The 1,608-nt window shown below is 47.4% G+C and overlaps 1 protein-coding gene across 1 annotated transcript in view; it reads right to left on the reverse strand.

Moving 5' to 3' along the window:
- Positions 1–1,320, reverse strand: part of LOC140337773 (vomeronasal type-2 receptor 26-like) — an 86,274-nt gene extending 84,954 nt beyond the window's left edge. The window contains exon 1 of the mRNA XM_072421575.1: positions 1,257–1,320. Within this exon, the coding sequence (XP_072277676.1) occupies positions 1,257–1,320 (64 nt within the window). The remainder of the gene's footprint in view (positions 1–1,256) is intronic.
- Positions 1,321–1,608: the final 288 nt, after the last annotated feature.

The following is a 1,608-nucleotide window of genomic DNA, read 5'->3' on the forward strand; positions in this document are numbered from 1 at the left end:
GACAAAAGTCTTTCCGGGTGGAATCTCAGATAACTTAACCGGGCATACAGCAATTTTTGCGGGATCAATGATGTGTTGTGGTTCCTCCTCTTGATCAGTAGCATCAAAGGACCTTGAGAGAGCATCTGCTTTGATATTTTTCTCTGCGGCACGAAAATGGAGAACAAAATCAAAACGTGCAAAGAATAAGGACCATCTAGCTTGACGAGGATTCAGTCTTTGTGCAGACTGCAAATATGTCAAATTTTTGTGGTCCGTGTAGATCACCACCGGATGAGATGCCCCCTCGAGAAGGTAACGCCATTCCTCTAGTGCCATTTTTATGGCATATAACTCCCTGTCTCCAATAGAGTAGTTACGCTCAGGAGCTGAGAAGGCCCTGGAGAAGAAACCACAGGGCACCATCTTGCCTGACGAAGATTTTTGTGAAAGCACCGCCCCCGCTCCAAGAGACGATGCATCCACCTCCAAGAAAAATTGCTTGGTAGCATCAGGGCGATGGAGAACCGGGCCTGCAGAGAAGGCCTGTTTCAAAGTTTGGAAGGCTGATTCAGCCTCTGCTGTCCAATTTTTAGGGTTTGCTCCCTTACGGGTCAAAGCGGAGATGGGAGCAGTCAAGGACGAGAAGTGCGGTATGAACTGACGATAGTAGTTGGCGAATCCGAGGAACCGCTGGATTGCTTTTAAACCTGACGGACGAGGCCACTTTAAGATTGCTGAAAGCTTCTCAGGATCCATCTGCAGACCAGTGTCGGATATTATATATCCTAGGAAAGGAATGGAGGATTTCTCAAAGGAACATTTTTCAAACTTGGCGTACAGGCGATTTTGCCTTAATCTTTGAAGGACCAAACGAACCTGCTTTTGGTGAGTGACCAGGTCAGGAGAAAAAACAAGAATATCATCAAGATACACTACAACACAAGAATATAGCAAGTCTCTAAAAATGTCATTAACAAACTCCCGGAATACTGCAGGGGCGTTGCATAGTCCAAAGGGCATCACCAGGTATTCATAGTGACCGTCACGGGTATTGAAGGCGGTCTTCCACTCATCCCCTTGGCGAACCCTAATAAGATTGTAGGCCCCACGTAGGTCTAATTTGGAAAAAACTTTAGCTTCCCTAAGGATATCAAACAACTCAGGGATTAGGGGAAGCGGGTACTTATTCTTTACTGTGATCTTGTTAAGACCCCTGTAGTCGATGCAAGGACGTAGGGAGCCATCTTTCTTCTTCACAAAGAAAAACCCCGCACCAGCTGGAGAAGAAGATTTGCGGATAAATCCTCTGTCAAGGTTCTCTTTGATATATTCAGACATGGCTTGAGTCTCAGCTGACGAGAGGGGGTAGATGCGCCCTCGAGGAGGTGAGGAGCCCGGGACCAAGTCAATAGGACAGTCATATGGCCTGTGAGGGGGTAGCGTTTCAGCCTCCTTTTTATCAAAAACATCCATATAAGCATGATAGGCTGCTGCAGACCCTGGAGATTGGGTGGTACCGGCGTTGACCGAGGAGGCTGGACAGAACGGAGACATTTTTCATGACAGGATGGTCCCCAACGCAGCACTTCTCCAGACCTCCAGTCAAGGACAGGTTCATGAACACGT

The sequence above is a fragment of the Pyxicephalus adspersus genome, chromosome 9 (genome assembly GCF_032062135.1).
Source record: "Pyxicephalus adspersus chromosome 9, UCB_Pads_2.0, whole genome shotgun sequence".
Taxonomy (NCBI): domain Eukaryota; kingdom Metazoa; phylum Chordata; class Amphibia; order Anura; family Pyxicephalidae; genus Pyxicephalus; species Pyxicephalus adspersus.